The 25,055-nt window shown below is 39.2% G+C and overlaps 2 protein-coding genes, 1 long non-coding RNA gene, 1 other non-coding gene and 2 pseudogenes across 10 annotated transcripts; 3 read left to right on the top strand and 3 right to left on the bottom strand.

The window, feature by feature from the left end:
* Positions 1-291: 291 nt before the first annotated feature.
* On the bottom strand, positions 292-2,115 carry LOC121754020 (annotated as a pseudogene).
* Positions 2,116-10,567: 8,452 nt separating this feature from the next.
* On the top strand, positions 10,568-12,599 carry LOC121754840 (annotated as a pseudogene).
* On the top strand, positions 10,648-10,721 carry TRNAV-AAC. The gene has a single exon. It is a non-coding gene; the product is annotated as a tRNA-Val (tRNA).
* A 126-nt stretch (positions 12,600-12,725) lies between the features above and the next one.
* On the bottom strand, positions 12,726-13,271 carry LOC121754029. Its single transcript, XR_006040530.1, has 2 exons — positions 13,201-13,271; positions 12,726-13,137 (listed from the first exon to the last, which is right to left on the bottom strand). It is a non-coding gene; the product is annotated as an uncharacterized LOC121754029 (long non-coding RNA).
* A 166-nt stretch (positions 13,272-13,437) lies between these two features.
* On the bottom strand, positions 13,438-18,717 carry LOC121753992 (pentatricopeptide repeat-containing protein At5g15280, mitochondrial-like). 7 transcript variants are annotated; one of them, XM_042149313.1, is made up of 6 exons: positions 14,985-18,717; positions 14,515-14,582; positions 14,297-14,413; positions 13,729-14,041; positions 13,522-13,609; positions 13,438-13,460 (listed from the first exon to the last, which is right to left on the bottom strand). In XM_042149313.1, the coding sequence occupies exon 1, from the start codon at positions 18,672-18,674 to the stop codon at positions 14,991-14,993; it is 3,684 nt and encodes a 1,227-aa protein (XP_042005247.1). In that variant the 5' UTR covers positions 18,675-18,717; the 3' UTR covers positions 13,438-13,460; positions 13,522-13,609; positions 13,729-14,041; positions 14,297-14,413; positions 14,515-14,582; positions 14,985-14,990. The 7 variants fall into 7 exon arrangements, with proteins under 7 accessions (XP_042005247.1, XP_042005251.1, XP_042005244.1 ...); XM_042149317.1 differs by having other exon boundaries at positions 13,813-14,041; XM_042149310.1 differs by having other exon boundaries at positions 13,522-14,041.
* Positions 18,718-20,252: 1,535 nt separating this feature from the next.
* LOC121754014 (proline iminopeptidase-like) lies at positions 20,253-25,055 on the top strand. The gene is made up of 11 exons (XM_042149338.1): positions 20,253-20,369; positions 20,806-21,023; positions 21,627-21,725; positions 21,809-21,919; positions 21,991-22,053; positions 22,177-22,270; positions 22,477-22,574; positions 22,945-23,046; positions 23,967-24,080; positions 24,417-24,491; positions 24,774-25,055. The coding sequence occupies exons 2-11, from the start codon at positions 20,889-20,891 to the stop codon at positions 24,876-24,878; spliced, it is 996 nt and encodes a 331-aa protein (XP_042005272.1). The 5' UTR covers positions 20,253-20,369; positions 20,806-20,888; the 3' UTR covers positions 24,879-25,055.

The raw sequence follows: 25,055 nt of genomic DNA, 5'->3' as shown, positions 1-25,055 counted from the left end.
TATAAATTGAATGTTGTATTATAGAATTAGTAACATAAAAATCATATAAAAATAAACTTTGTTAATTTAATTTTTAACATATGGACTCACATTAGTTGAAAATTTCAACTATAAGCCAAAGCAAAGATTATGAACTGTACATCATTATACATACAAAAGCAAAGCAAAGATTATGAAGGATCTACTTAGTATATATGTATGCCAAACATCCATCACTGATCAAGCTATGTTGTGTGGTCTTTGAAAAGGGGAAAAATAGGATATTATGAGTTCAAGGAATGCATTAATATTTCACAAGATCATTTTGAGAAGACCTTGTAAATTCTCCACAAGCTGTTCAATATTCATGTTGTCTTCTTTGTCCTTCTTTTGTAAGAAAAAAAGAATTAATCCATAAATATCGTACTAAAACACACACACACACACTAAGACCTAATTGGTGATAGAAGGAGAGATTCATTAGGCTTATATAATGGCTAGTGCAGTTATTTTATTGATTTATTGCGGTTTAATTTATAAACTCCACATCTGTTGTGTCACACAAATTCACAAAAGATGCAGGGACAAGTTTCAATGCATGGATCTCAATCGAAACGCCTTAGGGCCAACGCCTCATTGGTCACGGTTGACTCATTTCCGATGCCACCACTGCGAATTGGCTCCTAAAGTCAGTTATCGACCCACTTTAGGGGCAACATCTCGTTGGTAACAGTTGATTCTTTTCCCAGATCAACTTTCCAAGTTAGCTTCTACAGTTTGAAACAATCGATTCCAATAAGGGTGAACGTCTTCACTGGTCAAGGCCGACTCCTTCCCCAGAGCACCACTCTGAATTGACTCTTCGTCCCCGTTGATAACGACCGACTCAATCCTAAATGACCACTTAATGAGCCACTACGCCCAATCGTTGGGCCTCTCAATGAAAGCACCGGTATTACATAAATGAATTATAAGTACTCATCCTAAAAGACTATTTTATCAGGGATAGAGAACTTATTTAACCTATAAAACCGACATTTATGTTGTCTTACACAACCGATATTAGACAAGTTTCCTTACACTAGAATCCATAACCTACAGGACTTTGTAACTTTGACTAAAGATTAGGTTTTTACCATAACCCCAAACACTATGATAGAGCTTTACCTCAGCAGTAAGTGTTATACTGAGACAAGAATCCCCATAACTCATAAGGCTGCTGTTAACAACACAAAACTGCATATTCTCAACTTCACCAACAATTTTCTCAAACACACCCTCTCTCTCTCCGGCAGTGAACACTAACCAGAAGCTCTTTATCACAAAATCTTGCCCTAATCACAGGAAAATCGTCGTCGTCGCCGCCTTCCTCTTTCTTGACATTAAACACCACTGGTTCAATGCTTCTTCTCCTTCCTAGCCCTCTCCTCCAACCCCTTCACTCTCTCCTCCAAACCCTTCATATGCTCAATCGCATCTCCCAAAATAGAAGCCTTGTCCATCTAAACAAATCATTACACAATAGTAGTATTAATTAGGTTTTATATTCATATATGTTTGGAAAAAAATAAAATTAATTTAATTAATTATTCACCTTCTTTAAGCCAGGGATCAGAGCAGACAAGGCTACAAACCTCTGGCTGAGCTTCTCTCTCCTCTTTTTCTCCGCTAAAGAATGGTGCGTGGACGACAAACAAGCGACTGGCTCAGACACGACGAACGCTTCTTTCCTCTTTAGGCTTCATCATGCTGACCAGTTTGTGGTCATAATAAGTTGGGATAGCGTCAAACTGAAGAGCACTTGGGACGTGGTAGCTCGTTCTGAGCTGCTTCAGTGGCCGACCATCATCGTATACAGATGGTTGCTCGAAAGATTCGTAATGAAATGAAGACTCCATCTCCTTCATAAAATCATGCCTCAATAATAGAGAATAGTGTAAGGATTATTGCTAAATTTTGAGGAGTTTTCTTACCAAATCAGCTAAGTTTCTGAAGGCTGAAATATCCATGATCTATACCTGCATCAAATCATATTGTACATCAAGATTTTAAATAAAATTCAATTTGGATTTCCGGTATTAGCTAAATGTTTGAGAATAGAAGGACTTGCCCTTCAAAGCATTTGGCTAAACTACTTTATCTTATTCTAGCAATGTTAACAAAAAATAAGTTAAAGTTTGACAGAAATGATCATCAATTGGTCCAAGAAATCGTGATGGTATCTCTTTAACTATTTTATTGCAAAGTCTATCCATGGAACTTGCTCATGATGTGTGACTGCACCTAAACGTGTATATTTATTTTAATAAATTAATCTTTATATTAATAATATATAGTGGGTAGCTATATAGCATAATGATGGTGTAAAAGCAACATAAAAATTTAAAAATTCTTTACGAATAATTAAAGAAGGATTTTAATTTTTATATGCTTTGAAATTTGAATGGGCACGTATGGAAAATCGCATACTATAATTAGGATTAGTTAAATCAAATGGACAGACGAAACATCAACAACCGCAACCTTTTGGTTATATTATAGATTTATACTAATAATCATATAATGGACATATTTCTTTTATGTTATTTGTAACAAGAAGATGATCTGATATGATATGATAACATGATATGACAAGGTATGATCTCATGATCATATACTATATGAAATAAATTCAATTAAAGAAATGAAGGACTAATTGAAGATTAATTTAGATACTAGAATTATCACTAATTCCATGTACAATAATGAGTAGTGAATTGTAGAATTGTAGGTTATGTTATTCACAATGAATTAGTACATCATATATAGACCTAGGGAGTATTATACATGGTAAGATTTTCTCCAATCAAATCTCTCTAATTTGTTGTCTAAATATCTCGTTCAATCTTCTCCTGATTTGATGTAATCTCCTTCATTTCTTGCATGATACTCTCCAATCTCCAACACTCCCCCTCAAGTTAAGTTACAGGATCTCCGAAACTTAACTTGCCTAGAACTTCGTGAAAGTTCTTTGCAGATACGGCCTTGGTTAAGATGTCTGCCAGTTGATCTTCGGACTTTACATACGGAATCTCCACAATCTTCTCTTCAAGGTTTTCCTTTATGAAATGTCGGTCAATCTCGACGTGCTTGGTTCTGTCGTGCTGTACTGGATTCTCTGAAATACTGATCGCTGCCTTGTTGTCACAGAGAAGTTTACACGTCTTTTGTGATTCAAGGTTCAATTCCTTCATCACCCTCCTAAGCCAAAGGATTTCAGTGAGACCACTTTTTATACCTCGGAATTCAGCTTCTGCGCTTGACAGGGCCACAACCTTCTGTTTTTTACTCCTCCAAGTGACCAAATTTCCTCCCACAAAGGTGAAATATCCTCCTGTGGATCGCCTATCAATCGGATTCCCTGCCCAATCTGCGTCAGTATATCCATGGATGTCGAGGTGTCCATTTTTTCCGGAACAGTATTCCGTGTCCGGTGGTTCCCTTCAGATATCGGACTACTCGGAGTGCTGCCTCCCAATGCTCTTCCTGTGGATTATGCATAAACTGACTAAGCACCCCAACTGCATATGCAATGTCAGGCCGAGTGTGAGAGAGGTAGATAAGTTTTCCCACCAGTCTCTGGTATCTTCCCCGATCAGTCGATGCTGCTCCTTTGATTATTTGAAGGCCGTGATTCTGCACCATGGGAGTCTCTGCTGGTTTGCACTCAAGCATCCCTATTTATGTCAAGAGATCGAGAATGTACTTGCGTTGACTGATGAAGATTCCTTTTCCAGATCTAAGTACCTCGATCCCAAGAAAGTATTTGAGGTCTCCAAGGTTCTTCATCTCGAATTCTGTAGCCAAATGCCCCTTGAGGTCGCTTATCTCCTTTATATCATCCCCTGTAATGATCATATCATCCACGTAAATTATCAGACAAGTGATCTTTTCTCCTCTTCGCTTGATGAACAGTGTGTGATCCGAGTTACTCTGTTGATAGCCGTATCGTTTCATCACATCTGTGAATCTTCCGAACCATGCTCTTGGGGACTGCTTCAACCCGTATAAGGTTTTTTTCAACTTGCACACCTTGTTCTGGCCGAATTCCTCTTCGAAACCCGGCGGGGCCTCCATATAGATCGGATCTTTTAATTCACCATGAAGGAAGGCATTGGTGACGTCATACTGATGAAGTGGCCAGTCTCTGATTTGCTGCAACTGATAGTAGGACTCTAATTGTGTTCATCTTGGCGACTGGGGAAAAGGTCTCTGAATAATCCACTCCTTGAGTTTGCGTATACCCCTTCGCCACTAATCGAGCCTTGTATCGCTCGATACTCCCATCTGGTCTCCGTTTAATTGTAAAGACCCACCTGCACCCCACTGTATGTTTCCCAACGGGTAACGGGCCCACTTCCCAAGTTCCATTTCGCTTTAGTGCTTTCATCTCGACAAGCATTGCCTCTCTCCACTCCTTGCTTTTGGAGGCCTCTTCGAAGGTTCTCGGAATCTCTTCTTCGCATAGTGCAGTATGGAATGCCCTTGCCATTTTGGACATGTTGGCTTCAGCAAAGTTGGCCACCGAATATCTGCTTCTCCTCCCTATTCGTTCTGGGGAGTATCTCTTGGGCGGAATTCCTCTTGTACTTCTTGGAGGGAGTACATATTGCCTTGTGTCCTGGTCAATAGAGGTATCTTCTTCCTCTTCTACTTCTGCACTTGGTGAGTCAGGAATAAAATCTGAACCTTCATGATTCGGACTAGATATTACCTCGGATTCCGTTACGGTTGGATCAGAGGAGCACGGCGGAAGCGTCGAGGCTATCGTCTCAGCAGACGGGATCGGCTCAGGAACAGTGCCAACTTGTTCTGTTGGGTCCGAATCAAAGTTACTTGGCACATACCACCGAAGGGAGTCATTTTCTTGGGTCTTCCCCTGTCTCTCACTCTCCCCCTGAGTCCCAAGGTGGTAGAAGAATTCGGTTTCAAGAAAGTTACAATTCATGGTGGTAATAACTCGTTTGGTTTTGGGGTCATAACACCTATAGCCCTTCTGGTTAATCCCATACCCCATGAAACGCACTAATTGCACACGGGGAAAATTTATTTCGTTCGTGTTTGGGAACATGAACATAGACAGAACATCCAAAGGTTTTAGGTGGTAAGGATAAGGCTGAGGGAATTTTTGTTAAGGTGGAAAGGTGATCTAGGGGGGTTTTCCGATTTAGTGTTTTAGTGGGTACGTCGATTAAGAAGGTAGGACTGAGGTAGCAACTGCTTCAGGCCAAAAAGTAGGAGGAACTTTCGAGTCGAATAGGAGGGCTCGGGTCATTCGAGGATTATCTATTTTTCCGTTCGGCTACCCCATTTTGTTCTGGCGTGTGGGAACAGGAAGTCTGGTGAACTAACCCATTTTCGGCGAAAAAAAAATTCGTCATAGAACTGTTTAGGAATTCCCCCCCATTATCGGATCTTAAAATTTTGACAGACGTTTGAAATTGGGTTTGAATCATGTTATAAAATAGGACGAATTTATCATATACTTCAGATTTATGTTTCATGAAATAAACCCAAGTAGTTCTACTGCAATCATCAATAAATATCACAAAGTATTTAAAGCCAAAACTAGTTCCTATAGGCGCTGGCCCCACACATCAGAATGGATCAGGGAAAAACAGTGTCAACACGTGTATCATTTGGTTTAAACGAGTTTCGGTGGCTCTTGGCCAAAACACATGCTTCACAAGAAAATCTTTGGGAACAAAAAGTTTAGGAAATAGGGATTTTAAATAACCCGGAGAGGTATGGCCCATCGACGGTGCCAGAGCCAAGTATCTTGATTAGTGGATCCGTGAGCAAGCATCGCCGCACCATCTCGTCGAGCAATCTCATCCACAAATATAGTCCGCGACGCTCATTGCCACGTCCAATAATCTTCCCCGTCCGGATATCCTGTAGCATACAGAAGTTTGGGTGCATTAGCAGAGAGCAGTTCAAATTCCTCGTCACATGACTAATTGACATCAATTTCTGAGATAGTTTAGGCACATAGAGGCAGTTAGGAATAAGAACATTGGGAAAAATTTCTATGGTTCCCGCCCCTTCTACTGGTGTTACTCCTCCACTTGCCGTTTTTATGTGTGACTTAGGGGTCTTATGAATTTCTAAAAAATCATTCCTGTCGTATGACATAGTGTCGGTTGCCCCACAGTCGAAATCCATCCCGTATCATTAACGGTATCACAATCCTGGGCCTCAAAAGCAGATGATAAATTTACTAGGGTGCAAATGAGTTTCTGCAAATAATGGGGTCGGTTCTGAAATTATCAATAATTCAGGGCCTGGTTTGACTACACTTATCAAATGGGGTCTTTTTTTTAATATCCAAAATATTTGGGCTGAATTGATGAATCAGAGTTACCAGGGTTAGGGCTTAATTCGATCCCCAACCCTTTACCTGTTTCCCCGACTCCGTCTAATCTGAGCGAAGCCACCATGGCTTCTGTCGTCTTCACCCCACTACCACCGTCACCGCGCCTGCCGCCGTCGGTTGGGAGACCGCCATTAGCCGGTCCTTTCTCCTGGAACCCGGTCGTTCTCGGCCTCCTTCGTTCTGGTTTCTCCCTCCGCTTTCGGTTCAATGGCGACTTTCGCCTTTCCGGTCCTTTTCCTCTTCCCACCACTCCGGATATCCCACCAATTGGAAGCACGTCTCCTTTGTGTGTTTGTGCATTCCACAGTGTGAACACCAGAGCTTGGACTTGTCTGGTTTGCCGTTTCCCCCGGGCGGTTGGCGGCGAAGCGCGACGGAGGTGGCTGACCCATGTTCTGTGGTTGCGGCGGACGGTATTCTCGAGCCCCAAATCCGAATCCGACTCCCTCCGATGATGTCTCGTTTCCGACCGCGACGGAGGCTGAATCGGACGCCGGTGACATGACTTTAAGTCGAGCTGCCTCCCGTTTCACCCATCCGTAAGCGACGTCGGCTGAGGGGTAAGGTTTCTTCCTTGAGGATTTCGCGTCGGATCCAATCATATTTCTCATTGAGCCCGGTGAGAAATTTGAATAGCCTCAGTTCCGATTTGATTTCTCTGTATTGTTCTACTTCCCTTATCGCAACAATTGACCGTTTATGTGAGCACCGATCGATGTCGATCCAGAGGCCGTGTAGTCGGCTCCAGTATGCTTCCAGCGTTGAGTCCCCTTGTACTATCTTGTTTGCTTTGTCCCGCAGGTCGTATATCAAATATGAATCTGATGAACTCGCGAATGTTACCGCGAGAGTATCCCATAGCGACTTTGCTGTCTGATGATGTGCGAAGTCAGCTATGAGATTGGTCTCCATGTTGTCGATAATCCAGGAAAAGACTATTAAGTCTATTTCCTCCCAATCGGTGAATCCGATTTCGCTTGGTTTTGGTGGAGATGGTACTCCGGAAATATGGCGGTAGACTCCTCGGCCGCCAATGGACACCTTCATCAATCGTGCCCATAGTGAATAATTTGAGCCGTTCAACTTGAAGGCTATGGTAACACTCTTGCTTGATCTAATCTTTTCGGCAATTTCGATTTGGGATTTTTCTGGTTTGTCGTCTGCCATTTTCAGGTTCCAGGTTTGGGCAGATTCAGTCTTCTCGCCGTTTCGGTTGAGAGAGGTATGGTTTCGGGCTATGATGATAATTTTCTGAGCCTAACCTGCTCGGATGCCATGTAGAATTGTGTAATGTAGGTTATGTTATTCACAATGAATTAGTACATCATATATAGACCTAGGGAGTATTATACATGGTAAGATTTTCTCCAATCAAATCTCTCTAATTTGTTGTCTAAATATCTCGTTCAATCTTCTCCTAATTTGATGTAATCTCCTTCATTTTCTTGCATGATACTCTCCAATCTCCAACATGAATGTATGTATATGCCAAGTTGTTAGTATTAAACTCAAATCTTAACGATGTTTGGTAGATAGATGACTCTAGGATTGAACTCTATGAACAAAAATATTCCATGTTTGATGCACGACCACTGTCTCACCGCGTGATACGTTGTGTTAACTATTACAAAATGACATTTTGACGAGAGACCATAGACAAGCCGTGAATGTGGGGTGCCCAAATGTTGATCTACCATATTTTGGCCTATTTACACTATTTTTGCATGTAATTGACTTTGTATATGACTCAAACACCTTCTTACACATATACATACCACATAATATAAGAAATGGAAATGATCAGAGATAACTATATTTGTTAATTGTGTGGTATTTATATGTGATAAACACATATCTTAGGCCCAAGTCTCTTGGCCCATATTAATTTTTAATACTCTTACTACAAGAAACTATATTTGTTAAATTGTCTCAACGATGTGGAAACACATATCATGGCCCTATTAAATTACATAAAATTGAAGCTCAATTTGAATATTTTATTTATTTTATTTAAAATTATAGAGAAATGGATACTATATCAAACTTTAATTTTAAATAATTTGTAGAATTAATGATGTCAACATTAACTTCTGAGGTATTAGAACAAAAATATACTTCAAAAATAAACAAAACAAATAATACTAATACCGATTAAATGAGAGCAGTGCTCATACACGAATTTATATCTAAGTATCTAACTACTAATTAGCTCACATGTGAGCATACAAGCATGATTTCCTTCTTGATGTTAATTTATTATCTTGAGAGCAATATGTAATCTATTCACTACTTCCTTGATGTTAATAGACATTAAATGTTCCGAAAAATTCAAAGTATTGAGCTTAGCATATGTCAAATTAAATGTGTATCACTATTGAATGTGTTAGTATTTCATTTTTTACTATTATTGGTAAAACGAACTATATACATTGTACTGATTCATTTCACTTCACATAATAAAAGTAGAAATCTCATTTCACTAATTTGTTCCATTCATTTCTTTTACATTTCTTAAAATCAGTGTCGTATCAAAGCGAGACATTAAGTACTTATAAGATTTTGAATCAAGATATTAATAAATTAGTTGAAGAACTATGATCTATTAAGTACATAACACTAATGCATGATATTGATAGAATGTGTAATTAATTAAGACAAGAGTGAAGGCTTGACGTACCTTTTTGGATGGAGGGAGAAGACCAGATAATGCTGTAAATCTTAAACTCATCTTCTCTCTCCTGTTTCTCTCAGCTAAGTTACGATCTTTTAATGAACAATTTGTGTTTCCAAATGATGAACACCTCTGAACTTCTTCTCAACTGCTTTCATTGGCCTACTTTCTTCATCGGAAAACATACAAGCCATCATCTCCTCTACTCCCCCAATTCCAATATTGCTGCACAATTAAGAATGATTGTAGAGAGAAGAGAGAATTAAGATTTGAATCCATTAATGTTTATTTGTTGTGGAAGCATAGAAATCAATGTATATATATAATAGTAGTAGTAATTAATTCAATATGACTTGTTAGCATGTCATACTCTCTCCGTCCCCAAAGAATATGCACTTTGGGTTCGACATGAATTTTAATATAAAATTGATAAAGTAAGAGAGAGTATAGAGAAAAAGTAATTAAAGTATTGTTAGTAGAGAATGAGTCACAACTAATTAGAATGAAAAAAAACTTTTTAAAAATAGAAGTGTATATTCATTGTGGACGAACTAAAAAGAAAATAGTGTAGATTCTTATAGGATGGAAGGAGTATTAATTATAAGTATTGCTGCATCAACTGAATTTCTCCCAAGAAATTCAATTTGACATGAAATTACAAATATATCGAATGTCAATGTCTTACACGACGAAATAAATATCATCTTGAATTGCAAGCCAATTTTTTATAAATCTCTACTCACTATTTTTAAACCGTAATTGTTAGTGCATAAACATATCACGCGCTTATTACTAGCTTCAACTATGGTCCTAAAGATATAAGAAAGCACAAGAAACTCAATGAAGATCATAGAAATTTCATTTGTACCAACCTAAGTTACCTACACTACTATTATTTCTTTCACTTTAGGCTTTGACTAATGACTATGTTTTGTTTAGCATTTACCATAAAGTTGATGTTTGCGTGGCGAGTGTCAATAGGTCATCTTACATTGTTATTTGTTTTCATTTTGATTAGTCATTACGTTTAAAAGATATCCTTTCGTACTTTTTGTCTTTTTGATAGTCTAAAAATCTTAAGTGCTGAGTTAGAGTGTAAAATAGCAAGATACCAACAAAAACAAACTAATAAAAGAACAAATTGAGTTTTGATTTTTAGGCAATGTTTAAATATTTACAACGTCAACACAATTTTTAAGGTTTAGGAATCAAACCAAATAGATAAACTAAAAAATTTAATGATAATATGGTTTAATTGAGTATGAAGCTCATAAATAATGTCCACATACCAATATACGTAGAATAATATTTCTCCATATATATTCTTGTATCACATCAAACCATATGATAGTAAAAAAAACGATCCAATTCGTCTAAAATATCAATATTATTTCTGAAATGGGTATTGACGCTTAATAACACGAAACTTCAAAAATTTGTTTTTCCCACTAACTTAAACTTAGGATTAATATTATGAATTAATAGTTGTTAGGATGTCAACCATGACGGAATCGAGTGAGCATTTACATCACAACTAAATCCGATCGGATTAGTGAGCATTGATACACAAGTTCTTCAAAACGGTGTCGTGGTGTAGTTGGTTATCACGTCAGTCTAACACACTGAGGTCCTCCGGTTCGAGTCCGGGCGACGCCATTTATAACATTGTTTTTTAACATTTCTGTGCAATTTCGATTACGACGTCGTACCTATGCACATAACCACCCCAGATTTCCCGCGCAACCACGTCACTCTCAACCAATCATATTACTTGGTTACGCCTCTCTCAATTCCAATTGGCTGCGTACATCCACGTCATCCACTTTAACCAATGGCCGCGCTTTAAACAGCAAGTTTTGAAAAACGTGAACAGGCTCCGATTCAATTTTCCTTCTCAACAAATCAAAGAAGAAATTTTTAATCATCATCACCAGCACCTTGATTTTCTGCTCAGAATCTCGATTCTTTCCTCATCCGTCAATGGACTCAGAGCGGCCATCTCCGATCATTGCTGCCGCTTTCTGTTTGGTTCTGATCGGAAGTTCGATTATCTAAATCGTCGGCTTTGGTTGCCGCCCCAGATTTCAATCCTCCCTATCCGAAAGCCATTTCCGTGAGTTTTGATTCCATTTACTTTGGTTGTATAGGGTGCGTTTTTGTGTTTCTGTGAGCTGTTCTGTCTTAGGATGCCTTTGATTGATGAATCGAGGTCTTAATCAATCTAGGGTTCTTTTTAATAAGATTAAATTGCTCAACGTCATGTGGTTTTTGTTATAGGATTTGAAAGAAGCTATTGTGAAGGGATTAGGGCTCCAAGCTGACGATTTCAAGGTATCAGGCTTCGATTTGAGGGATGCGCTTGTGGGGAGATCAGTAGCATACGAATTCGATGTGGAGATTGAAAATAAAGTTATTCCCTTGAAGCTTCTGGAGGATGTGAACCGATGGGAATATGTGGATTTGCCCCTTTTCCAAGTGGAGAATCGGGCTAGGCCGGGCGAGGAAAATGTGTTGTCTGAGAGACAGAAAGTAGACAATCAGATGCCCGTGCTCGCTCCGTTTCAGTTGGCCGGGCCGATGGAACTGTGGATTCAGGATGCCGAAAACATGAGGATATCCTTGCCTGTAATAGAACTGACCATTGTTGATATTTCCCTTTTTTTATATCTTTAGTTGGTTGCTGATTTTGCTCGGTTTTCGTTCAGCACGATGTGGATGCTGGTGTGCTAAAGAAGGTGATCCTAGCAGATGGCGCTGTTGTCACTGTTAAAGGGGCTAGATCAGTTAGCTTGCGCCATCCAGTTGAGCTTCCACTTCCCTCTCAACATCACAGACAATGGCTTTGCCTCAGGGCCTCATATCTCTGGCTGAGCGTCTCCAAGATGTTGCTCGCCTCCAACGATGCTCCCTGTCCTTTCCCTTCGTATAGTTGGCCCGACATCGCTCACGTCCCCTGCCCCGTCACCTTCCTCCTCCAGCAACCGCCTCAAGCTCAAGCGCCTTGCGCCTGGCCTAGTGGAGCTGTCCTCTACTTCCAAGAACCAGGCCAGGGGAAGTGATGCTATATCTCCCGTTGACCTCCAAGAGGAGAAGCCACGGCCCTTCTTGCACCGGACTATTTTAGCACACTTTGGCCTGTTGTCTCCCTCAATGACTCAAACCCCAACTTGCTTGGCTTTGAGGCACTGCTGTCCTCTGTATTGGGTCCTAGAGGGGGCAAGGAGGGGTCTTTCAAGGTGTTGAAAGCAGATGTATCAGCTCAGACTTTCGTGAAGATTGGTTTTGGGGTCGAGAAGAGGCTGAGAGAGGGCGATGTGGTTGGCATGCCTGAATGGAGGACGAAGCCGTCAACTATGAGGATGCATTTTGAAGTGCTGGGTAAGGTTGATGGGGACAGGATTGTCCCGGAGAGGGTGGTGCAGGTCAATTCCCGTGATAGCAGAGGATTCCGTGGCGCAGAGCGCGCTCTTGGGCAACGTTACTATGTCAAAGATGCCTGTTGTTCATCACCCTCCAAATCCATTTATGTTGTGAGCTGTTGTGGAGGATGAGGAAATTGTAAATATTGTAAAGATTCTTGTTTGTTCTTTTTATAAGTAGTTTAGGCAATATAGTGTCTCTTTTTCATGGTTTGCCTTGGTTGCGTGTTCGTGTTCATACTATTGTATTGAATGATCCCGACCGTTGCTGGTAGGGCAGGGCTCGATATCTTTGTACGAATTAGCAGTTTTTTATCCTTCATGAATTCTATAAGCATGCATAGTTGTCTCATTCACTTCTATTGTATGACACAGAATACATATTAAAAAAGGGATTCTTGATGCCATCTCCATTTTCATTTCTTGAAGGAAACTCCCTTTTGAATGCTTAATGCAAGTTCTTTTGCTTTCTTCCAATCCAATCTTGTCCATATCCATCCACCTACCAGTGAATTGAGGTTTTCACCAAGCAACTTTTCATGTCACAAACATTCCATACTTCTCATACTCATTCAATGGACCTAGATGGTAAACCTTCTCAGCTCCTCCGCGCCCAAAGCCTCCTTGATTGCGAAGAACAGGAGGTCCGTTACCTGCAAACTGAATCATTCAGGGAGACACGAAGGTGGGATTTCATGAAGCTCAGGTAGAGGTACCTGTGAAGCCACAAAAGCACACTGCCGGCATCCTCTCTTAGACCGTGAAGGCATGCGTCTGCGAATTTCACGGCAGCATATGCCTACAGATTCAACTCAACCTTCTTGTCTTACAACATTGAACTAAAATCATTATTACCATTGATAGAGTTGCTGAGCCTGGACCAGCTTTTGCCTGAACCACTTCGGTCCCACCATCTTGAATTCGCTTGGTTAAGAAATTTGTCTCCTCCGGTTGTCAATGGGCAAGGAAGCTTCACCTACAAGACAACTTCTCTCAGTAACATGAAGATGGAAACAGCAAAATTCAATCTTTACTACCTGTGAGAGAAGGGGCAGAATTGTGCTCCAGCATGCCCACCAACAACAGGAACACTAACCTCTCTAGGATCAAGTCCCAAAATTCAGCCTAAAATCCATTTTAGTAAAAGAACATACATCAGCTCAGTTGAAACTATATCCTAACCATGAAGCTAAACTCTTGAACTGAGTCTCGAAATGAACGATTCAAGGCTAAAAGCACAGCACCACGAACGTGTTGGCACGAACAACATCAAGCATGGTGACTCCCAAGAGCTTTCTGGGGTCATAGATGCTAGCATTCTTGAATACCTCAGCTGCAATGGGGACAGTGGAGTTCACTGGGTGGCTGATCAAGTTAATGAGCGCGTTAGGGCAGCTCTAGGAAATGCAGTGGCAGTGTCCTAACCATGCCGGCATTGATATTGAACAGATCGTCTCTTGTCATCCCCGGCTTCCTCGGAACTCCAGCAAGTATGATCACAAGATCCATACCTTCCAGAGCACTCTCCAGCTGCCCCTGCCCCAGAAACCCTCTCACCTATAACCAAACATGCCAATATCCCATTTTCAGTTTTCCTCAAGAAATATAGATACATACATAAGGGCAAAAATATTGTACTCCCTCCATCCCACGATATTCATTTTCGTGGCATCCCGAGCCATTTCCTCTTTTTGATAAAAATCAACACTTTAATCACTAATAATTTTATCTCTCTCTACACTTCAACTTACTAAATGTATCATTTGACAAAGAATCTATAAATAATTATTGCAGAGGCTCAGAAAACAATACCTTTGACATGGCAGAAGTAATGACTTCTGAAATTGGCTCAGTTGTGTCACCAATTCCAAGGCTGATAACTTTAGCATCTGCATTTTTAGCAATGTGTGCATTTCTCCATCTTTCTATCTAACAAATCATATGCATAATGAGATTCTAATCAACTACACGTGCATTAGATAAAACAAGAATTATCAAACACAATTAGAAACAATAGTCCTGAAATAGACCTCGAGAAAGAGATAGCCAGCTTGAAGTTTAGCTAGGTTTTCGTTGCACGCCACATTTGTCTTGTATGCTTCATCAAAAGTAGCATCATCAGTCAGAATACTGAAGTGAAGTTAATGCACTGAACAATCTCTATATAGTGGAAGAAACCAATCGGAGCGCATTCAAGAATTACATGTTCATCCTCATGACTAAAACTCTCTCTTTAAGGTCAAGTGCAATATTCATCTTATCAATGTGTTGTATTCGTCACTACACATTCATAGTACACCACCTTCTTTCTAGCAGTGAAACATTGCTCCTAAAAGTTAGCTCTCTCATCTTTCCAAGCTTCCGTACTCCGATTTAAACACAAAAACCAAGTTTTTAAGGGGGAAACAACAATTTTAATTGGATATGGCATGCAACATTTAACATTAAATTTATACGGATGTGAAATCACTAACAACTGGAGAAACTAAACTGATATAACCTTGCATCAGCCAGTTCTGGAGTTGTTCTTCCCTGCAGAGCTGAAACCGGACAGAAGATTCAACAGGAAACTGCCCCCATTTTTCTTAGTAGAATGGCTCAAGTTGCTTATCAGAGACCAATGTGTGTCAAAGTCTGGCTCATAACCCTTCTGCTGCATCACTTTCAAGAGCTCCGACGTCTTGCTAATGTTCTTCTCTGACCGGTATCTATTAATCACGCAGTTGAACGCCTCACGCTGTGGAGTTTCACCTAACTGGATCATGGATTTAAGCAGATCTTCTGCTTCCACCACTCGACCGCCTGCACTCAATGCACTAATAAGAGTGTCCCAAGTAGTCATACTCGGTTTTAAGTCCCTACACAGCATCTCCTTATGAAAATCCAGAGCAGCATCCAACTTTTGGCCATTGCAGAAACCTTGAATGAGGCAGTCGTAGCTGGTGGCCTCCGGATGGCTTCCTTTCTGCAGCATAACGTTCAAAAGGTTGACTGCTTTATCCACACGGCCATACTGGGAAAATTGTTTGATTAACCTATCATACTTGATGTGGTTCGGTGTCAAACCTTTCAACACCATTCTGTCAAGAAATCCTACTGCTTCATGAAGTCGACCCTTACTGAGAAGTGCCTCAACAATATCGTTCTGAATGGCCGAACCATGGATCCAACCTCTCAATTCCATTTCTCGACTCAAATTCAAGGCTGGCTCAAGTTCTCCTTCATGGCAGAGAGAATTGATAACTCCTCGTAGCGTACGATTAGTTGGCTTCAGATCTTTCCTCATCATAGTTGTCAGGTAGTGAAGAGCGTGTGATACGTCTTTATGCAACAGGAGTCCTCGAATGACAAAATTGAAAGTAACATCATCAAATTGTAGTCCTCTGGTTTGAAGAGCACCAATCACTGTATCCAATGTCTTCCGCCTCGATGAAATGTGAAATATCAGAATATTATACAGCACGAGCTCTGGGATGCAAGTTACTCGAAGCATGAGCTCTTTCAAGCTCAGTGCAAGAGAGAACTTTCCGTCTCTGCATATGAGGCGTACCATGCTACTGTAACTAGAAGGGGAGATACTTAAATCCTTTCGTATCATTACCCCGAGGGTCTCTCGAATTTTCTTCAAGTTATTTCGTTGACAATAGCCTGTAATGGAAGAGTTACACATCTCAGCATCGAGAACTAAGCCCTTCACTTCCATGAATATACGAGCTGCTTCTTCAAACCTTCCCAACTTGCAGAGCCCATTCACGAAAGCAGAGTGGAAAGGGAGCTGTGCAGAAGTCTGATTCCTCAAGCACATATTTCTCAGTTCAACAGCATTCTCATAATTAGTCCTGCACAAGTGAGAAATTAAGCGAGTCAATGCGTCCATAGGCGGAGGCAGGCCCTTAGGGATCATAGTTTCGAGAACCTTGTACGCTTCTGCAAACCTTTTCTCTTGACAAAACCCACTCACAATACGACTATAAGGTATGTGGTAATAAGACAAGGAGGCTTGCTTTGAAAACTCGTCTATCAAAACACAAGCAGTACCAGTGAATCCTTGACGACAAAGTCCTTCAAGTAATGAGTCAAAAATATCCAAACTGTCACAAGAGCTGACAAAGACCATGGCCTCAAATAACTCTAGTGCCTCACTTAACAACTCGTTCTTGCAGAGATGACGCAGAATGGCCTTTCCATCTTTCACTTCAGGCAACCAATTAGATTTGCGTGCAAGATTCAAGTAGAAGTGAAGGCTCGCCAAGTCACCTTTTTTGCATGCATCAACCAACAACGCAGAGTAGGTACCATTATCAATTTTGTAACCCCTTCGTGTCATACCATCAAAAAGTGTCCTTGCCCTTAAAGTGTATCCCATTATGCAGTTAGTCCGAACAAGCAAATTTAAAGTGCTTTCATCGAGTAGATAAGTTGATTTGGGCATGGTCTCGAAATGATGGTTAATGACCTTGGCATTGAAGGGAGCTCGACAGAGGCAACAAAATAACGAAGACAAGGCAGGTAAAGATATTTCTTGGCCCCACCGTGTCATTTCACCCTCCATTATGAGAATATTTTCTGTGTCTAAACTGTGTAATTTCTCCATTATATAGGAGTTGAAATCCGGTATCATGGCATCATCGAGAACTTGAGTAATTGCTCTCTCATACTCATCCAGATCCGTGTGTAAATAGAGTCCATTACCAAGTTTGTCAAAAAACTCTGCTTTAGTAAATCCTTTGTCATTGTCCCTTCTAATCTTCACACTCAATGGACTCAGCCCCAAGAGCTCGAATCCTTTAGCTAGTGGATCTTCCGTTGCTGAGAGTTTTACTAAGCTATGATCCAACATCTCACAAACTATTGCCTTTACTTCGTCAAATTGTCTAGCTTCACAAAATCCGGCCACAAGTACCTTATAAGTAGAGAAATCGGGAGCCACTCCCATATCTTTCATTTCAACAAGTATGCCACGAGCATGTATCCACATACCCTCCTTAAACAAACCACTCAACAGAGAATTATAAGAATACAGATGCGGCTTGAGACCTCTTGACACAATATCTGACATATAAAAGAAAGCATTCTTCAGTCTCCTCTCACGACAACTGGACCCGATCAAGATACCTATCGATATTTCATCAGGGTGAAAACCAAGTTCTTCCAAATCCCACAAGAACACGCTTGCTTCCTCAACACCAAAGTTTCTGCACACTGAAGACAGAATCTTGTTCCCATGTATAGTATCCGGTACAACTTTAAAGTCAGCGAAAAAACTCAATAGATCATCGTAGTCCTTCTTATCACAATACCCACTAACGATTGCACTTATGATCAAACTACTTGGTTTCATTCCAAAACTCATGACCTTCCTAAACAGATCTCTAGCTTCCTGCACTTTCCCATCCACACAAAGCCTTCGAATTAAATTTTCGTGAATCCATTTTTCCTCCAAACTTCCTCCTATCCCCACATTGATCATATCATCATAAACATGATACGTCAACTGTGCTGCATCAACCTCAATCAAATACCTAAGCAGGGCTCGATAACTCGCCCCAGACGGCACTAAACCTAGGCCCCTCATTCTCTCATAAACCAACACAGCCCTATCCAATTCAAATGCCCCCACATACCCTTCAATCAAACCACTGAAAACTTCCTCATAATCCAACAGAAATCCTTGGCATTCCCTCCTTGACAACAAGTTCTCCACCTCCCGATAAAACCCGGGCTGCACGAGCATAGAAGCCATAATATTACACGAACGAGGTAAATGTTCGAACTCTCTAGATTGATTGCTAGCCCACTTGAAAATTTCCCACAAAGATTCGACCTTTCTAACCTCAATCTCAGATTTCTCGTTTCTACATTCAAACCCCACCAGTAACTCAAGAACATCTTGAGGTTTTAACGAAGAAACTCTCCAAAATCGACGCACTATCTTAGGGGATATGTCAGAGAGTCTAAAAATGTAATCTTTGAGTAAGAGAGTGGTAGATGTATCACCTTTGTTTGAAGCCCTGATGTCTAAACACTTAGATATCGCAGATTTTGCGATTCCAGAGAGACTTTGTGGAGACAAGTCGTTGTGGGCGAGATCAATTTCAGTGGGAAAATGGGCTTTACGTTGATGAGTGAGAAGTGGTGGAATCCTGCGAGAAGGCTGTCTGGAAAGGTTTCGCGAGAAAACAACATACATTGATGAAAATTTAGCAGCTGCAATAGAAGTTGCAACATTTGAGAACTCAATTCTAGAGGCTATTCTCTTTCGATTATTAGTGTTTGTATTTATAATTCTATTTTTATTTATTGAATAACTGTCAATGCATAAATATTATCACATTAAATTTATCAACTACTAACATTTAAGTGCTTTTTAATTCATATGAAAATTTTCATATTAATAGTATTAAATAAAAATATTCAACAAATATTTGAATTCTTAATTTCTTCTGACTTAAAACGATATCGTTCATCAAATTTAGGTTGAATAGTAGTATACCAGTATTAATTTGTATAATAAAATATGAATAAAATAAGGTACTGTATTAAAATAAAAAGTAAAGCCAAAATTGGTCCTGAACATATGGTCATTTTACAATTTTGGTCATAGACTTTATCTTTTGAATTTTTACATCCTGAACATTTCAACTCATATCACAATTGATCCTGCATTTACAATTCCGTTAATTTTATAACGATCAACGGGTTTAACCCAATTTTGACCGATTAAAGCTCTTAATTATGATTTTTAACTCACTAATTATATCATTAATTATTATTATAATTTATTATTCCTAATAAAACAAAAGAAATATATTAACAATAAATATACTAAAAACAAATGAAATTAAAATAACAAAATGAAATTAAAACAAATTCCCTAACACTTAGCCAAAAACGAATGTCTTCTCCCTCTCCCCTCTCCCTCCCGCGACAAATCACCCTCCATCTCCCTCCCCCTCACTTCGATCGTCGGCGAATCTCATTCTTGGACGAGGGATTAGAGTAGTTCTCGACGAAGCCTTGTACTTGACTAACCCTTTTTCTCGTCGCCCAAACGAAGAAACCCTAACCCAACGAACAAAGAAACCCCAAATGGAGAAGGAAAACGACAAGGAAAAGGAGAATGAGAAGGATAACAACACGAGTTGGTATGTCTACGACTTGTATTTCCGCTGCCACGGTGACCCTCGCGACTGCCGGTGGACGTTCGAGAGGAGGAAGAAGGGGTTACACTCGAAGCCCATTCATTCAGATGCAAATGAAGTTGGTCCTTCCACTGAAAATCCACCTTCCCCGAGTGAAAACACACCGACCCCGACTGATACTCGACCGCCACCACCACCACCTGCGTCTCAAAATAAACCGCCGTCGTCTCAAGCTCCTTTCGTGAAGGTAAAATCTTTAAGTAAAAGTTAAAAGGAAGGAAGGAAGAAGATGAAATAAGTGAGAGACGCTATTTGTGAGGAACCCTAATCTTATATTTATTTCACATATTTAGAATATTAGATTTTAATTTCAAAATATTTAGAATATAAGAGCTTTAATCGGTCAAAATTGGATTAAACCCGTTGACCGTTATAAAATTAACGGAATTGTAAACTGAGGATCAATTGTGATCCGAGTTGAAATGTTCGGAATGTAAAATGATCATATGTTCAGGACTAGTTTTGACCTTTGCTCTAAAAAAATGGTTAATTTCATAAATTTCATCGAAGTTCGTGGCTTTTTTTAATTGGAGAATATAATGGCTAATTTCCAATTGAAATTATTCGGATTGAGCAATGAACATTGGTGTTGCAGTTGTACCTCCCAATAATCCTCCTTGTCTCTCTCACTCATATTTCTTCAACTCTCGCTCTTTCTCCGATCAATAATCCTACCACTCAAGGTCACTCTCTCTCTCACTGATTTTTCCATGTGATCATCGTAGCATCGAAGAAAGAAAAACAAATAGATAGGTTTCCTTTTGTAATCAAATGGGTAATGATTATGATTATTGGGGGCGAAAGGGATCAAGATTTGACCGTCCCGGAATTAGATAATCACAAAGATTGAATTTTTAATTTCTCCATCAATGGTGGTCATCAGTGTTTATGCTGCGTTAGATAGAGCATATGCACACGCATACTGAAAAAAGTGAATGACTGTCAGATTGATTATGTCTGTGGTATTAGATTTTGCATTCTGTTAATCTTGGTTTACTAGAGAAATTGATTGATTAGAGCATCTTTATCTTCAGATTATTTACTGTGAAAATGGTTATCTTTTGTCTGTCATTGGATGCTTGGTTGGTTGACTTTGTGAGGGGTGTGTCATGTGTGCAGGAAGGAAAAGAAATCTAGCTGTGCTCAGTCGAAACCGTAATCTTGATTACCATAAGAGTGATAGGCTAGTGACCTCAGAGACTATGGCATCCAAGGGAGTGTCTCCTGAAGTCAATACGAGCCTTTATGCGGATATAGAGCCATACAACACTGGCTTTCTAAAGGTTTCGGACATTCACACAGTATATTATGAGCAGTCTGGGAATCCAGATGGGCATGTGAGTTTTTGTTACCTCTCTACATCATGTGTACCTGTCTTGTGTTGTAGCTGCTATAACATTTGTGTTAGTATCGAATGCACATGGATGTCTTATGTGTGAATTCCTAACTTGGGTCATGGCAATGGTGCAACTGTTTTAATTCTTAATTTGGCCCAGATTTTGTTAGATGAGCACTAATTAGATGCTTGAAAAATGAAAAAGAACATATGATCAATTCCCGCATTTAAGATCATGCTTGGTGGAACATTTGATGCTTGATTTTGCAACAGAATTGGTGTCAGAAGGATGATGCATTCCGAATCAGTCTTGTTGAGAAGGAATGTGTATGAGCAGCACCCTGCTTCTCTAGGTTTTGCTTTGAGTCTTCTTCCACTAAAAGCTTGTGAAAAAAGATGCTATCGATATAAGGAAGAGTGTCAATAGTCACTTTTTCTCTCTAACTTAACTGCCTGGATCATTTATACCGGGATAATTTATTCTCATTAGTATTACATTATATAGGGTGTTGTGCAACAATGAATTTCTCGCAGTTTTGCTTTGCCATCTTATGGATTAAGATCAACTATGTGATGTCTTTTTTATGATCTTTTATTCGCGCAGCCAGTGATTTTCCTGCATGGAGGTCCAGGGGGTGGTACTTCATCTAAGAACCGGAAATTCTTTGATCCCCAGTTTTATAGAATCATTTTGTTTGATCAGGTTTGTGATTTGAGTTATTTGGTTTATGAGGAAGCTAAGGAACACAATGGGTGACGTTTTCATTTTAAATATTTCTCTTCCAGAGAGGCGCTGGTAAAAGTACACCTCATGCATGCTTGGAGGAGAATACAACTTGGAAACTCATTGAAGACATTGAAAAACTAAGAACACACTTACAAGTTTCAGAATGGCTGGTAACTACTAGTACTTCTTAATGCTTTGGTGGGTGCCGCTTTATGTGCTTCATATCAATATAAATTTACAGGTTTTCGGTGGTTCATGGGGAAGCACACTCTCTCTAGCATATAGTGAATCCCATCCTGACAAGGTTTTTTTTGTTTATCCTTTTTCATGCTTCTCAAAAGAGATTACAGTTTTTTTTGCATATTGAATAATCATCTCGTTATATTGAACTGACTGTTGATTGCCTTTAACTTGCATTATATTCAAGGTGACTGGCCTAGTACTGAGAGGCATTTTTCTGTTGCGCAAGAAAGAAATTGATTGGTTTTACGAGGGTGGAGCTGCTACCATATATCCTGATGGTATGCTATTCATTTTCTTAATAGTTCACCTAGAAGTTGTAATGCAACTAGACTAGTGTGGCTTCTGGCTAGTAGTATGTACAGAGCTCTAGATGATTGAAAAAATGGGAACATAGTATTAGGTAGAAAGTGTAATGCATATTTTCTATTATGCTGTTTGGTTTATCTGGACTTCTAAAATTAATTCAAAATCATCTTTTTTGTAGCCTGGGAACCATTTAGAGATCTTATTCCTGAAAGTGAAAGAGGATGTTTCGTTGATGCCTACCACAAGAGGTTAGACTCCAGCGACAAGGAAACACAAGTATTGACATTCTTCTTTTGCTTTCTACGCAGTTGTTTTGTTGATTAATTGTTGTTACTGAGTATCTCAATGAAGCCATAAGTTTTGTCAGAAAAGCCTTTGGAAAAAAAGTGTTCTTATGAGATCCTAGTACCTTTTTTACTGAAGTTGGTCATGATAAGTTGTTGTTCTTTTTCTTATTCCTTAGTTATTTTTTTGTGTTTTTTCAACCCTTATCTTTAACATTATGCGTCCCATGAAGTCGTGGGTTTTGGAGAGCCTACAGTTACACATCTTAATTGGATTTGGAGCACATTTTGCTCACAAGTATACTGAGAAGCATTTTATGGTCTGCCTTAAAGTTGTTTATCTCTTTCTCTTGATAATGTAGTATGCAGCTGCTAGGGCATGGACCAAATGGGAAATGATGACAGCTCATCTTCTGCCCAATGAAGCTACCGCTGGAAGAGGAGATGATGATAAGTTTTGCTTGGTTAGTTCAGACGCATATAATTAGCATTTTCTTTCTCATTCTTTTATGAAAGACTTGAATTTTATAAAGCTGCGCCAGATATGTAGAAAAGCTTGAATATCAAGTTAGTTCGCATTTAGCAATCTTCTGCTAGAATCATTTGTTTCTTTTTCGAATAACAGTTAGAAAAACTTAAATGGAAGTATTTACTTATTCTCCTAAAATGTCAAAACTTGTTTCAATTAATGCATACAACTGAAGCAACTTTCTTGTTTTCGAGAAGTGAATGGATGATATATGCTAAAATGGAGCTCAAGAATAGACATGGTCTGGAAACTGCAGCTATTTTGTGAAAACTTAAAAATCAAATGTGGGAGAAAAAAAAAAGAATTATCCATATTCCCTGCATTTTCCGCAGGACAAATATCATTAGAAATTGTCGAGGCTTTGCCTTTTTTCCACTTGAGTTCTTATACTACCTAGTTTTGTGCTTGTAATTCATGCTGCTAAACTTTGGTACTGGTAATCAAGTTAGGTTATTGTGATGTTGTTGGCAGTTAAGTAACCGAGATACAAAAATCTCTCCTGTTGTAGCCTTGTCTCATTGTTTTTTAGTCTAGGACATCAGTGTTTTAACTATTGATGAAGTGTTGGTATTTCTCTCAATGATTATCAATGCCACCAGATCTATCAGAAGTATGAAATCCTCAAGAAAATAATTATTTTGTTTTCAGTTTGTTGGAGTCATTTGAACACAGTAGTGATGCAGTCCAAATTTCATGAAATTGCCAGGTTTCTGTAAATGGTTTCTGTTCCTTCAGTTTCTGCGACATACACATTTTAACTGAATCCAGTTTTGTTGAGAGCTTCCTGCTTTGGAATTTTGTGTCTAATTGTTTTTGTGATTTTTCCGTTAGATTAAATTTTTCCTCTTTCTCCAGGCTTTTGCACGGATTGAGAATCACTACTTTGTCAACAAAGGTTTTTTTCCTTCAGACTCCTACCTGTTGGACAATCTTGAGAAAATAAAGCATATCAACACTGTAATTGTGCAGGTTTGTTTACTACTACCTTTTTAATGGTAAATATATAAAATCTTTAAATATAATTGTTGAATGTGGAGAATAATATTTGCTGTCCAGAGACTTCGATATGGTTATTCAGAATGTTGAATTATTTTGAGGAACTATATATCAATGTTAAAATCTCATTAAAAGAGATATTAAATCTGCTCTGTCATTAGCATTCATCTTTTGTAGCATGTGTGTTTGTGTGCCAGATAGTTTTTCTTATGTTGTCTTGTCATGATTCGGAGCTTTTGAGTTTACGCCAAAAGAAAAAACATACTGAGTTTGAGACGCGTGATATTGAAGTCTCTGTTTGTCGTGCAGGGGAGATATGATGTATGCTGCCCCATGATGTCAGCATGGGATCTTCATAAGGCTTGGCCTGAGGCTGATTTTAGGGTGAGAATGCATTTCCGCTTTTTCGACATCTTTGTCAATATAAAAAAATTTATTTCCATATGATAGGAATTTGTTGGTATTGTTCTGTCCGCTGAAAATATCGAAGGGATATGACTTGCAATGACTAATGGAAGCTAACATTTAGGTAAACATGACTAGAACAACAGACATACCAAATTTTCCAAATCACCATCTAATAAAAGAAATTAGGACTGAAGAGAGTTATTTTGGAGAAAGGAAAATACATTTGATTTATATGAGTGAATTTGTTGGATTGCACAGGTGGTTCCTGATGCTGGGCATTCGGCTAACGAACCAGGAATATCGAGAGAACTTGTTGCTGCAACTGAGAAGATGAAGTTTATCATCAAGGGGGGTGCTCCGTAGACCTATTCTTATAGCCGGTGTTACCTTTTCTAGTTCTGGTGATAATGTCGAATCATTTATAAGACAATGTTTGAATCTCTTGGAAATTATTGTATTTCTGATTCCAAATATTTCAACTTTGGATGTTGGAAGGATTATAAGTATGAATTTGATATACAACTGAAATTATGAATTTCA

Source organism: Salvia splendens, chromosome 11, assembly GCF_004379255.2.
Source record: "Salvia splendens isolate huo1 chromosome 11, SspV2, whole genome shotgun sequence".
Taxonomy (NCBI): domain Eukaryota; kingdom Viridiplantae; phylum Streptophyta; class Magnoliopsida; order Lamiales; family Lamiaceae; genus Salvia; species Salvia splendens.
The sequence above is the reverse complement of the archived record's forward strand: the minus strand, read 5'-3'. Positions and strand labels throughout refer to the sequence as shown.

Excerpts from the sequence above, each read along its gene's own strand:
- LOC121753992 (XM_042149310.1), bottom strand. The coding sequence starts at position 18,674 with ATGTATGTTGTTTTCTCGCGAAACCTTTCCAGACAGCCTTCTCGCAGG.
- LOC121754014 (XM_042149338.1), top strand. The coding sequence starts at position 20,889 with ATGGCATCCAAGGGAGTGTCTCCTGAAGTCAATACGAGCCTTTATGCG. Across the intron at positions 21,920-21,990 it reads TACAAGTTTCAGAATGGCTG|GTTTTCGGTGGTTCATGGGG; the intron begins GTAACTACTAGT and ends ATAAATTTACAG. Across the intron at positions 24,492-24,773 it reads GGCCTGAGGCTGATTTTAGG|GTGGTTCCTGATGCTGGGCA; the intron begins GTGAGAATGCAT and ends TGGATTGCACAG.